The 11,825-nt window shown below is 52.2% G+C and overlaps 2 protein-coding genes across 2 annotated transcripts; one reads left to right on the top strand and one right to left on the bottom strand.

Annotated features, from left to right (window-relative positions):
• Window positions 1-890: 890 nt before the first annotated feature.
• On the bottom strand, window positions 891-5,797 carry PG985_013271 (GTPase activating protein; the record flags this gene model as incomplete). The annotated part of the gene is made up of 2 exons (XM_066833037.1): window positions 891-5,360; window positions 5,423-5,797. 2 exons carry the CDS (start codon window positions 5,795-5,797, stop codon window positions 891-893), a joined length of 4,845 nt encoding a protein of 1,614 aa, XP_066677777.1.
• Window positions 5,798-8,091: 2,294 nt separating this feature from the next.
• PG985_013270 (Importin alpha re-exporter) lies at window positions 8,092-11,319 on the top strand (the record flags this gene model as incomplete). Its single annotated transcript, XM_066833036.1, has 6 exons — window positions 8,092-8,161; window positions 8,263-8,744; window positions 8,819-10,128; window positions 10,180-10,259; window positions 10,318-10,621; window positions 10,683-11,319. 6 exons carry the CDS (start codon window positions 8,092-8,094, stop codon window positions 11,317-11,319), a joined length of 2,883 nt encoding a protein of 960 aa, XP_066677776.1.
• Window positions 11,320-11,825: the final 506 nt, after the last annotated feature.

Below are 11,825 nucleotides of genomic sequence, written 5' to 3'. Positions count from 1 at the left end.
CGAGAGAGAGAGACTGACCATGTGACCCATGTGACCCGGCTGCAAGCCGTCAGCACTTGGCATTGCCGCCCACCTTTCGCTTAGAGAGAGAGAGCCGGTGACAAAAGCCATTTCCGGAATCCAACAGAAATGGTATTTGTCAGACCGACATCGAGAGATGGCCATGTAACTCGGTCGGTATGCACATACTACGTCTCTCAAACGATGGCAACGCCGGCTGCCCTGAGTCATCCCCCTGTCGTCATCATACATATTTTCACAGTGGATAGGGGATGATGGGCGGAGGTGGATCATCAGCAAAAATGTCAAGGTACGGACGGCACTTCTTTCGATTCCATGTCATTTTCTACATACGGCTCGTGGAATTGCTGGTTCGTCTGGCCAGACCAAAACCAAGTCAGGGGGAGATCGAACCCCGTATACTATACACACAGACCCCATGGGTCAGTCCACGAAGAAGCTAGCCAGTCAAGTAAACCCCCTATCTTTGGGACGTCTCCTCCGTCCCCAACCCGCTATCATCGTGAAAGGCCGTTGCTTCTGTGAAGTAATTACGGGAGCCCCCGGGACTTCAGATGCTGGGAAATGTTGCGACAAGAGGAGAGAATTGTGCCCAGCGAGCCATCAGAAAGGCCCCCCCCCTGCGGCGGCGAGAGTAGGGTAGTCGTCATTGTAGACAGGAAACAAAGGGAAATGAAATAAAATCAAAGCAGAAAAACTTTTGTGGTATCCTTCCTATCCAGACGCCTTTCGCGCAAAATCTCCAGTACACACGCGAGCCTCGTATCTCCTCGGTTCCATGTTGAGGCGTTACAGCTCGGTAAATGGTTGATTATTGTTGTTCAAGGTGAGAAACTTGGTGGATCTGAAAAATCCATCATCGTTATATATTATCCCCACTTAGAAAAGTCGACCGTCTCGACGAGCGAGTCGGTGCAGTGGTTGATCTCAGTGTTCTCCGTGGGAGTGGTCGAGAGCATCGAGGACCGGTGGGAATGCGAGTTCTGCTCGCTATTCGTGGAAAAGAAGGTAGCGACAGACGACCGCCTAAGACTGCTGAAGCTGTCGCGCACCGTGGCAGCCGCCCTGTTTGCGTCCAACTGTCCGGCGCCGCTGTTGGGGGTCACGCCAAGAGAGGTGCCTGGCGGCGATGGTGCCATGCCATACTTGGGGCCAAATCTCTCTCGAAGGCGTGCGATCTCCCGGAGACGGTTTCGCCAGGGCGAGACGAATTCGCCTATATCGCGGCTAGACCAGACCATGGAAAACACTGACGCATTGAGTGCTAGCAGGCGGATGAAATCTGGCAGGGCCCTCAGACTGACGATTTTCATGTCTGCTGCCGGCGAGACTTCGGGGAAGCCCGGCTTGCTCATGACCTGAACCTGGTAGAATGACTCTTTCACGTCGATCGGTGTCCTCTGTCTAGTAGCGACAAACGAAGCCCGTGATTCCGGAGTAATGACAATATTAACATAGTTAAACTGTGAGGGGAAGGTGTCAAACTTGAAGGGTAGTCCAGAGTCATTGAAGATGATGTTGACGAAGTCATTACCAATATGCCGCTTCTTCAGAGTACACTGAGGATCGTGCTCCAGGTTCGTCGGCATCTGCGTAGTCACGTGGAAGACAACTTCGGACACGCGATCTCGCCAACAGAAGGTGTATTCTCCGTCGGTGTCGTATTGACGATCCAGGCCCTGCATGTTGTTCGTGGCATCCTTCAGTCTTGTGAGCGTTCCAAGGCCGTTGAGGAACTCCAGGTACTCGCTACTGCCCGAGACATTTGCCAGGATCTCCGTCTCTTTGGTCTGTCCCTCGCCGATGTAGATGACGCCAACTTTGTGTCCATCGACCGTAGGACTACGGTCAAATGTGCGCATCGCTCTGTCGACAGTTTCGTCTTGTGGAAGAGGGATGGGACGTGCTTGATCGGGCAGAGGCAGTGTCGAGAAGAGATGGACCAACAAGTGACTAGGAAGGACAGTGTTGCCCTGAGCCTGGGTACCATCTCCCTTGATATCGTTGGCGATCCGCTCCTGATGAGAAGGCGGCGCCTTGAAAGACTCGTGGATCATGTACGACGAGGTGCCTGACGGTTGGCGCTTGGTAATCTGAGCATACCCGGCACCAGTGGCTTGCTCAATCGTTACAATGCTGTTGCCAATCAGCCAACGCCTCTTCAGAATCTCGCCGAAACGTTCTGCTGTGAAATGGGGGTCAGGCATCGATTCGTCCACGTCAGCATACGCCGCCCGCTGCATAAAATCGATCGTAATCTGGGCCTGCTCTTCCGAGACCTGATTGCCGTCATGGTCGGTAAAGAGATTCTTGGATATAAAAGACACCTCTTTGGCACGATCCGGTAGCTTCAGCGCAAGAAACCAGAAGGTGATCACATGGTAGGCCAGGGCATATACGTATTGTGGCAGATCGTCGGACGCATTAGGGTGTAACAGACTATCGCCAGTGGCGGACGAGAGTCCCTGGGCGCTCGGGTCACTCGCCGTGCTCATTCGTTGCGATGCCTTCTTCTCCCGCACGTATTGGAGATACCGGAAGCAGATGCCAAACACGATGCGGTATTCATCCTGGCGGAAGTTGGAATACAACGATGGAAGCCGCGCGAGGCAGGCCAAGAACTCCAGTATGTGAATAGCGTTCGAGGACTGGGTGACGATCTGGGACATTTTCTGCAAAATGGTAACCAGGGCTTTGCTTGTTGACATGGGAAGCTCGTAGCAGCAGATGGAGAGAGCATGGAGGCAGACTTTGGTACTCCTATCCCAATGCCCAATGCCGCGTGTGAAGGTTCCCACGATCTCGTCCTCTTCCGTTTTCGAGAAGTGCTTGTGGTAGCTCAGAATCATCGTCAATGTGTGGAAGAGACATGTTGCGACGTCAGATCGGCGTAGTCCGGTGGAGGTGTGTGGCTCCAGGAACCCAGTGGTCTTGATCTGCTCGCACAATAGCCGACGCAGCTCTTGTATTTGCGGCACCGCACTCTTGAAGATGCTGTGGTTGCTCAACTGAGATGGTAAGTAGACCAGGATGAAACTGTATATCTCCCAATCACAGAACTGCTGCAGCAGAGCTACCACAGTAGCGAGCCAATCACCCATTGGAAGTACGGCGTTGCGAATATCTGCACTGTTACCATCGGGTTCACTTTCCGGGGCGTAGGAGTAGACAACCGAACTCGCAATCCGCGACGTTTGCTCAGGAAGCACATCTGTATCCGATGCAGACCAAGACTGCTGATATTTCGTCGCTGCTGCTTTGGCGGAATTACCTGATCGGATAGAAGCAAGCGAAGAAAGGGGTTTGTCTGACTGGCCCTGATTGAAGGACCTGCCCCGTGACGTGCGTCCAAGGCCGCCCGCTTCTGATCTCGAGGTCCTGGTGAGATGCGCAGCTTCCTCGGCCATCTTTCTGGCGAGCGAAGCCTCCGTGCGGTAGAGGATAGCAGCAACATGTGCAGTGTCAGTATGTTCAGTGACAAAGATACGATTAGCCCAGTCGGCCCGGAGGCGAAACAGCAGCTTCATTGCACTGAGCCGAGCATCGATCTCCGCTGAATTTGACTTTGCTACCGACACCAAAATGTCAAACAGACGCTGCGTTTTTGCAACGTCTGTATGCATTGTTTGCAGGAAGATCCATATATAACCTCGTACAACGACGTCCGAGAGGCTTTGGCTTGTTCGGTTCAAGTCAGGCGAGGATGGGGGTGCCGGAGTCTGGTTGGCACCGGCGGTCGTCGATGAGGGATGCGGCGGGCTTTGAAGTACCGTCTGAAGCTTTTCGATTATATGATCAAATAAAGGATAGTCGGCATTACTAGCGATAGCTGTCGTAAACGAAACAATCTCTTGCAACACCTCGATATCAATCTCATCTGTAACCCCAGCGAGGAGACTCTTCATCAAATTTGGGACAAGGTCCTGGTCAAGCTGGTCATGGATTAGCTCAATCATTTCGTAGACCTCTGTGATGGCTTGCACGGCCATGACTCGAAGCTGAGACGAGCGATGGCGGTTGGCAAATAGTGCGTCGAGCACCAATCGTAGGTTCGACTCCCATTGCGTATCGGAGGGAAAGCAGCATCTGAACTCTTTAAAATAGTTCAGGACCAGTATCGCAGCAGAATCAGGCAGAACCACGTGGATCCTAGCGAGAAACAATATGCAGTCCTGGCGCTGCAGCAATGGTCCAGATTGTTCAGTGATCAACTGCTCGATGCGACTGATGAGTCTTGCTACCTCATCGGATACTACTGCAGTATCCGATGGAACCATGGAATCAGTAGAAGAAAATGTTATGGGCTCCTTCAACCCTGGCACTGTTTTGGACACCCCCTCTAGGCAAGTAGCGACAATGTCGAGAAGTGAAACCCAGTCCTCGTCCACAACCATAGGGTTGACTTTGGTTTGCGGAGTCCCCAGCAGCGTGTTTGCCAGTCTGACGATGTCGAGCTGGACTTTCCAAGCACTAGTCACTTTCAGAACGGCCGAAAGTCCGTCGAGGAGTGTGGTAAACGGTACCGCAGGATATCCCTTCTCGGATGACTTGGAAACCAATTTGTTGAGTACCGAAAGAGAGCCCCGGACTTCTCGGATTACGATCTTCTGCTTGTCGGGGCCACCCTTCTCTTGGTCCAGAGGCAGATCGCTCAAAGCACCAAGCAGCAATCGTACGACGGCATGGCCATTGTGTGACCTACACAGCATGCTCAAGGTGTGCCAAGCCCCCTTTTGCAACATGGGCACCATGCTGTGGATAGAACAAAGAACTTGCACAAAGTCCTTGAGCTTGTCGTCTGGGATGGCTCCGAACGTCACGATGGCGTCCATAACTCCTATGCAGGCTCGGAGATCGTCCGTATTCCCCGTCGTCATGCATATGTTGACCAAGGTATCCAGTAGACATTGTGTAGCGTTCTTATCAAGGACGCCAGAGTTGAACTTGATGAGATCCGTTGTCAAGGCGAAGATGTCGGCAAAATCCTTGTCTTCTCCGACCGCAGCGGCCTTTCCTTTAAAGCGTGACGCCTGCTTACGGGCAGCGCGAACAGAGGTAAACTTGGTGCCTAGCCAGTTCGTGACGATGGGAAAGATGTCGTATTCAAACCCCGAAAGGGAGCGGCCACGCTTTGTGAGGTCGACGAGGGCAGCAAGCTGTAGGTGGAAATCGTCTGGGCTCGCAGGGGCGGTTATCGTCTGGAAGTATTCTTTGCGCTCGAGGTCGGTTGATGCAGGATGCTTTACACATGCGGTAAGCAGAGCCCAGACGGCGGATCTTGTGCTGCTGGCATTGCTCGGATCGATGAGGTCTTTGGCAGCATACCATATATTCAGAACCTATTTTGTGACAAGTCAGCGATATCAAGCTCGCATTGTGATCAATTGAGGTCGCAACCTACAGGGTTCAGCGGGTAGTCCTCAACAGCATAACGAAGCTGGCTAGCTGCCGCGACACGTTCGGTAGTGTTCCCGTTCTTCAAATGCTCAAAGGCTTCCAAGTGATGCTGGGGCAGCCCATGGCTGCCCGAGTCGTGCAGCTGTTCGGTAATATGGGCTCGAGCTATTGAGCCGGTGGTCGTCAGAGGAGCCGGGGGCGATTTCGTCAGTTTGGCTGCTCCAGCAAGACCCTTGAAGACACTGGCGATAGTGCCAGTATTGATCTTAGGCTCTTGGGACGACGAGGTGTCGTCTCCGGGTGAGGGCTGCGGCATGCTGTCGTCTTTGGCTTGCCCTTCACCGGCCTCCTGGCCGAGGGACACTAGGCGGCGCAACATGTTAGCAGGCTGCCGAGGTTATGGAGTGATCATTGCCACCCTGCCTGTTGCAAAACAAAGTGCGCAAAGTGAAAGGCGGATGGTAGAGGTTGACTGGATATGGAAATCCAATAGAAACGAGAGGTAGTTTATGCTTCTTGGACCGATGACATCGCCCCATGCCCAAATCCAGGGTCCATGTCTCCTAATGCCCCATAAATAGCGAACCTCCTGGGATCGTGAACGCCTGAACGAGCTACAATACGACCCGCGCGCATGCTATGCTGGAAGGAGCATGGGCCGCCCTCCGGCTAAGGAATATGGGGGGTGGGTGCGAATATGTGCAGATATTGGCAAACACAAGGGTTTCAGAGAAAGTTGGTTCACTTACAGACAAACTGTCACTTGCATAAGGGTGGGAATCACAAGTTACAGACAACAGCCACACAATATCAAGCCTCCATCAGGTGCAGCAAGCCGTGGTGCATTAGGCGGGCTTCTTCTCCTCGTCCCGTTGGATCGTGTTATTCCCCTCCTGGCCGTCTTTTTCTTTCCTTCCTGCTTACACTGTCCTACAGGCACGGCACACCAGTCCACATCCACGCATTACCCCTCGGGCCGCTGCGAAGTAGGTGGGTGTGCGATTTGATTATGAGGTTCGCGATACGAGGGTGGTGTTGGGTGGGATCGAAGCGGTTCAAGCACAGGGGGGCGTTGTTACACAGAAGAGGTCGGAGAAGAAGTCGGGTGTTGCCTTGTCAGATGCAGGAATTCGAGATTTTTGTCTTTTGGAAGAAGTCTGGAAGTATGTACAGAGAGGGGCGTCGATCAAGGGAAAAACTTAACCTATGGATTGAAACAAGCTGCAGCTGAGCTGAAGTCAAAGCAAGACAGGACTAGGGAAGAGAAAGTAAAGTCATCTTTCTGCCTCTGGCTTGCAGCACCCTTCCCCAAGATTTGCAGGCTCATCTCCACTATGAGCCAGTCACATCGCATCATCTATGTTCCCGCTAGTATGCATTCGTTCAAGCGTGTCTCTCGGACAAGTGGGATTGGGCGATAACCCCCACTGTAGGTTAAAAATGAGAAGAGATTCTTACAAGGGAATCTACCCTGCAGTTGGCCATTGTGTGCCTGCGTTGAAGCTTGCTGTACCTGTCTGGAAAAGAGCTTGATCCTTGTTTGCTTCCTTTTCTCTCGTCCATGGAGTTGGCAGTAGGACAGGCCAGGACTCGGGGTTCTTTGTTGCAACGTACCTCTCAAAGTATATTGCCGCGATCTTTTAGTACTCCGGAGCAAGCGTATATGTATGTATGTAGGTAGTGACAACAATCTGATATTCGCAAACTGCCAATGTCGACCATCAAATGTACATGGAACAGAATCAACATAGCACTTGTTGGAACAAACAGACCACGGCATTCTTTTACCTAATGCGCCGGTGGCATAGCTGCACTGCTGTGGGGGTGGTTTCTTTCCTTACTGAGAAGCAGTACATCTCAATAGGTAGAAGTGAGTGGTGCGGTTGACTAAAATAATCCTTCTTTTGTTTGCTCAGGAGAGAGACATGCGTACATGTGAGGTGTGTACATCGTCCAGTCGAAGCCGATACTGATAGCCAGCCACCAAGGCATTTCACTCCAACCAACTCCCGCTCCTCAGGATTAAATGATGGTGTATATACCTAAGATGTTTTGTTTTTAACATAGTTTCAATCTCAAGACATTTGAACTAACTCTAGATTCTTATGAGAAAAAGACCAGAATGAAATTGAAACAGAAGCTGAGCTTTCGAGCAGTCATATAAAACCTAGAAGTACTCGAAAGTTGTAGCCGAATATGTAATGATTATATTTCAGGCAGGGACAATTGCTCAGATCAAATCTCATGATGCATCATGTAGCTATCGCGTCCAGAGCTCTCAAGGCTATTTTGATTGGATTGATAGTATTGGATGGCGGGGTTCTACAGGTATTCCTGGGCTTCGGGGTCTACTTAATCCGGTCAGTGTATGGCTTCTTCAGCCTTCGCTGGGTACTGGCGGGCTTCTATGAGGTAAGTCCCGTCTGTACGCCCTGTGAGCCTGTCCGCCGCACTCTCACCGTCAACCCCACTATCCAACAGCAGCCCGCCCGTTGCTGTGGTTGGCTCGGACGGACCTTGAAAAGAAACAAACCCACCTACCCACCCGTTGGAGCTTGTTTGTACTGGCAAGGCAAACCAGCTTCCCGTCCGACCACCATCCATGAATTTTTGATGCCTCATCTTCTGTTAGCCTTCCCGACCTGATACTGAAGCCATCACAGTATTGCAACCATGGCTAGCGATCTCGGTCAGCTCGTCCAGCTTTTGGACGCCACTTTGGATCCCTCCCAGCAAAAGAAAGGTATGTGAATTTCGCTTCCTCGCTGCCTACCTTCTGCCCCGCATCCACCGTTTTGGCAGATCGCGAGATACTGACTTCTTGTCTTGCTTGAATTTTTCTAGCCGAGAAGGGCCTCGCCGCAGAGAAAGTCAACCCGAGGTTCTCGTTGTCGCTCCTCCAGATCGTCCACGAAGCAAACCTGCCCCTCAAGACACGCCTGGCAGCGGCCCTGTACTTCAAGAACTTCATTCGCTTGAACTATGTCGACAGCAATGGCAATTACTTGCTGCCCGTTGAGGTCGTCGCCACAATCAAGCAGGAGCTCATTGGTCTCATGATTGCCTGTCCTCCCACGATCCAGACACAGTTGGGCGATGCCATCAGTCTGATTGCCGATTCCGACTTCTGGGAGAGATGGGAAACCCTTGTGCCCGACCTGGTATCACGCCTCTCCCCCGATAACGCCAAGGTCAACAACGGCGTGCTGGAGGTTGCCCACTCCATCTTCCAGCGTTGGCGACCGCTATACCGCTCAGATGATCTCTTTACTGAGATCAACCATGTATTGGGCACATTCGCGGCGCCATTCCTTACACTCCTGAATGTATGTTTCCTCGTTATCCTTTTCTACGGACACTATATTTGAAGTGTTTTCCGCTGACCTGAATCAACCTGCAGGCTACCGACCAACAGATTACCGCCAACGCGAACAACAAGGAGGCTCTGAAGGGATACTTTGATACGATGAGCCTTTTGATCAAGGTCTTCTACGATTTGTCCTGCCAAGATATGCCTCCGCAGTTTGAAGAGCATCTTGAGCAGATCTCGGTATTCCTTCACAAATACTTGACGTACGAGAACCCTCTACTCGCCACGGATGACGACTCGGAGGCTGGCGTTCTGGAAAACGTCAAGGCAGACATTTGCGAAGTCCTCGAACTCTACACCAGCAAGTTTGATGAAGAGTTTGGAAAGTACACGCAGACGTTCATAACTAGCGCTTGGAACCTGCTTTCGTCCATCGGCCCGGAGCAAAAGTATGATGGTCTCGTCAGCAAGGCGCTGCACTTCCTGACGGCGGTGGCTGGCACAGCCCGGCATGCCCAGAACTTCAACGATGAGAACGTACTCAACGAGGTCGTGGAGAAGGTGGTCCTGCAGAACGTGGCCTTGCGAGAGATCGATATCGAGCTGTTCGAGGACGAGCCGATCGAGTTCATTCGGCGCGATTTGGAAGGCTCCGATACCGATTCCCGACGGAGAGCAGCGACAGATTTCTTGCGGACGCTACAGGAGAAGTTTGAGCAGCTGGTGACCAAGGTGGCCGGCAAGTATATTAACCACTACCTGGAGCAAGGCAAGTCGGATTGGAAGCACAAGGATACGGCCGTTTCGCTGTTCCTGGCCATTGCCGCTAAGGGCGCCGTCACTTCAGCCCAAGGTGTGAAGACGGTCAACTCGCTCGTGAACGTGGTCGACTTCTTCCAGCAACACATCGCCGCTGATCTGATCAACGCCGACGCTGAGCCAATCGCCAAGGTCGACGCCATCAAATATCTCTACACCTTCCGCAGCCAGCTGACAAAGGAGCAATGGCAAGGTGCCTTCCAACCGCTCATCCAGAACCTGGGGTCCTCGAACTATGTCGTCTACACGTATGCTGCTATTGCCGTCGAACGTGTTTTGTTCTTGACCAACGATACTGGTGTTCACGTCTTCGCCCGGGGCGATATCGAACCGTTCGCAAAGGATCTTCTTCAGCACCTATTCCAGCTTGTCGAGAAGGAACAGGCTCCTGCGAAGATGCAAGAGAACGAGTTCTTGATGCGCTGCATCATGCGGGTTCTCATTGTCATGAAGGACGGTGTTTTGCCTTTTGCTGCTATGGTTCTGGAGCATCTGGTGGCCATCACAAACGTTATTAAGGAGAACCCGAGCAACCCTCGGTTCTATTACTACCACTTCGAGGCTCTGGGAGCCTTGGTCAGGTCGGTTATATTCAAGTGTACTGCGATAGAAATATTACTAACTCGAACTAGAAATGGATCTGGCGCAAGTGCCAAGTTAGAGGAGCTGCTCTGGGACCCTTTCCACAAGATCCTGATTGAGGAGGTTAACGGTAAGTAGTTGCTTGCTTTACAGCCATCGGAAGATTAGAACTGACCATACCCCCACAGAGTTTATCCCCTACGTGTTCCAGCTTTTCGCAGCCCTGCTTGAGCCGAACCCGTCGGGTGCCCTGCCAAACCACTACAAGGCGATTTTGCCGCCTCTGCTGCAGTTCACCATGTGGGAAACAAGAGGCAATGTCCCTGGCTGCACACGCTTGCTGTCGGCCATCATTCCCCGAGCGGCCGATATGATCGTCGCGGAGAACCAAGTTGAGCCTATTCTCGGAATCTTCCAGAAGCTTCTCAGCGGCAAGAAGACGGAGCAAAATGCGTTCGACATACTTGAGGCCGTCGTCACCTCCATTCCGAAGTAAGACTCCCGCCCGCATCTATAACAGTCTCAAGGAACAACTCAGCTGACATGCTCTTAGGACCCAACTCGAGCCGTATTTCGTTCAGATTCTGACCCTGTTGCTGAAGAAGCTTGATCTTGATCCCCAGGAGTCCTACAAGAAGCGATTCGTGACGTTCTACCACCTCGTTTCGGCCAAGCTCGAGGCCGGATTAGGAGCCGACTTCTTCATCGAGCAGGTCGATAAGATCCAGGCCAACCTCTTTGTGCCTATCTACTTGAAGACGATCCTGCCTGTGTCACAGCAACTCATCCGTCCGATCGACCGAAAGCTGGCCGTTGTGTCGTTTGCCAAGACTCTTGCCGAGAGCCAGGCTTTTGCACAGCGATACCAGAAGGGATGGGGCTTCACATGCGAGGCTATGCTGCCCATCCTTGCCAACGTGGTCCAAGTCGCGGCAGCCGGCGGCGATGACGTGGTTCAGGAGGCAGACGTGGATGATATCGGCTTTGGCATGGGCTTTACCGCCCTCAGCACTTGCAAGAAGCCGGCCCGCGATGACCTCCCCGAGATCCAAGATGCCGCCCAGTGGGTGCGTGCGTACCTGACGCAAGCCAATACGGCCAAGGGAGGCGTCATCTCACAGTGGTCGGCGGAGAGAGTTCCGTCCCCGGAGGGCAAGCAGAACTTTATAGCTTTTATGAACCAGAGCTAAGGAAAAGGGGGGGAGAGTAATTTTCCTTGGGTCTTTTAATGCCGAACCGAACAGCTGGGAGTTGATGATACCTAGGATTTGCATGTAGAAAGGGGTGGGCCAGAATAAAAATTCGGCGGACTGATTTTGTACGATGACCGTAATCTTCTGGGCCTGAATTGTTTTGCCTTGTCTTGACGTGTCTGGTTCATGTGATTTATGGTGGTTTTGTCTTTCTCTATATTTGGAAGGTTCAACCGATGAGGTGGATGCTTATCCAACCAAGCTCATCACGGCTGGGTAGGTACGGCCAAAGGTCATCGTGACGAACAGACACAGAAACGATGTGCTCACTAAACACAGGTTTGCCTCTCTTGACACTCCATTAAGAACTACATAAGTAAACGCGCTTTCTCTTGTCGCGTTTCTGTCCACCAAACTTCTTAGATCACCTCGTTGAACAGTTAGTAACCGAGTGGCTAGGCCAGGTCGAGAAGTTATAAGCGCCGCGGTTGTTCTGAACTGAT

The sequence above is a fragment of the Apiospora marii genome (genome assembly GCF_038362585.1).
Source record: "Apiospora marii strain CBS 49790 chromosome Unknown utg000011l_segment0_segment0, whole genome shotgun sequence".
Taxonomy (NCBI): Eukaryota; Fungi; Ascomycota; class Sordariomycetes; order Amphisphaeriales; family Apiosporaceae; genus Apiospora; species Apiospora marii.
This window is presented reverse-complemented; position numbering and strand designations above follow the sequence as displayed.